This window comes from Acanthamoeba castellanii (assembly GCF_000313135.1).
Source record: "Acanthamoeba castellanii str. Neff unplaced genomic scaffold scf7180000084669, whole genome shotgun sequence".
NCBI classification, from domain to species: domain Eukaryota; phylum Discosea; order Longamoebia; family Acanthamoebidae; genus Acanthamoeba; species Acanthamoeba castellanii.
Genome location: NW_004457554.1, coordinates 458569 through 459294, shown reverse-complemented (window position 1 = coordinate 459294; position 726 = coordinate 458569). Strand labels below are relative to the sequence as shown.

General features: G+C 57.6%; 2 protein-coding genes across 2 annotated transcripts in view; both read right to left on the bottom strand.

The window, feature by feature from the left end:
* The window catches only part of ACA1_114410 (uncharacterized protein), a gene marked incomplete at both ends in the record, with an annotated part of 1574 nt that extends 1400 nt beyond the window's left edge, over positions 1 to 174 (bottom strand). Inside the window, one exon of the mRNA XM_004342123.1 lies at positions 52 to 174. Within this exon, the coding sequence (XP_004342172.1) occupies positions 52 to 174 (123 nt within the window). The remainder of the gene's footprint in view (positions 1 to 51) is intronic.
* Positions 175 to 501: 327 nt separating this feature from the next.
* Positions 502 to 726, bottom strand: part of ACA1_114300 (Poly(ADPribose) polymerase catalytic domain containing protein) — a gene marked incomplete at both ends in the record, with an annotated part of 2860 nt that continues 2635 nt past the window's right edge. Inside the window, one exon of the mRNA XM_004342122.1 lies at positions 502 to 641. Coding sequence (XP_004342171.1) covers positions 502 to 641 — 140 coding nt within the window. The remainder of the gene's footprint in view (positions 642 to 726) is intronic.

Below are 726 nucleotides of genomic sequence, written 5' to 3'. Positions count from 1 at the left end.
CTTTGACGGCGGCGCGCAGTGCGGCCTGCACCTGGGCGGGAGTGACGACACTACCACCTCCTGCATGGCCTCTTCATCTCCAGCAGCTGATTCGCTGGCAGCAAGGAAGCAGGAAGCCGCAAGCACAAAGTGGTGCAGTTCGCTTCCGCAAAGCCTGAGGGCCTCCCTACCCATCTTGGCCCATTCCTTGAATATTAAATCCGCAGTAAGATATCTCAAAATCATCACCTTTACGATGGGCAAGGCATGTCTGTACCTGTGCGTCTTGCATCGTACCAGATGCAATGGATCTTTCTCGTCAAGATCGTTTGAATGGTAAATAGACTGTCGGGCCAGCAAGCACACCAGTTGGTGCCCGTTGCAAAGTTTTCGCGCCAAAATGAATTCCACAAAGTTATTCGAGAGAAAATTAATTTTCGCGCACATGGGGCTGTGATTGGTGGGTGCTGATTCTTCAGGAGAACGTGCAGCTGGCGTGGACTCACCACCGCCGCACGGAGGTCATGAAGTACGCAACACGCCGTGCACGGCTGCTGTGACGCGTGCAGCATTCGCGCGGCCGAGAAGGAGAGCAAGAAGCGGGCTGGCGGCCGGCAGATACCAATGGAGGCCCCGGCGGAACTCGCGCCACTTCTTCCGGTCTGCTTGCAACGCGCCGTGTCCAATCGTAGCCCGCCAGTACGCTTAGAGCCTGGCCCACACGCTCCCGCACCGCCGCGGGCGGTT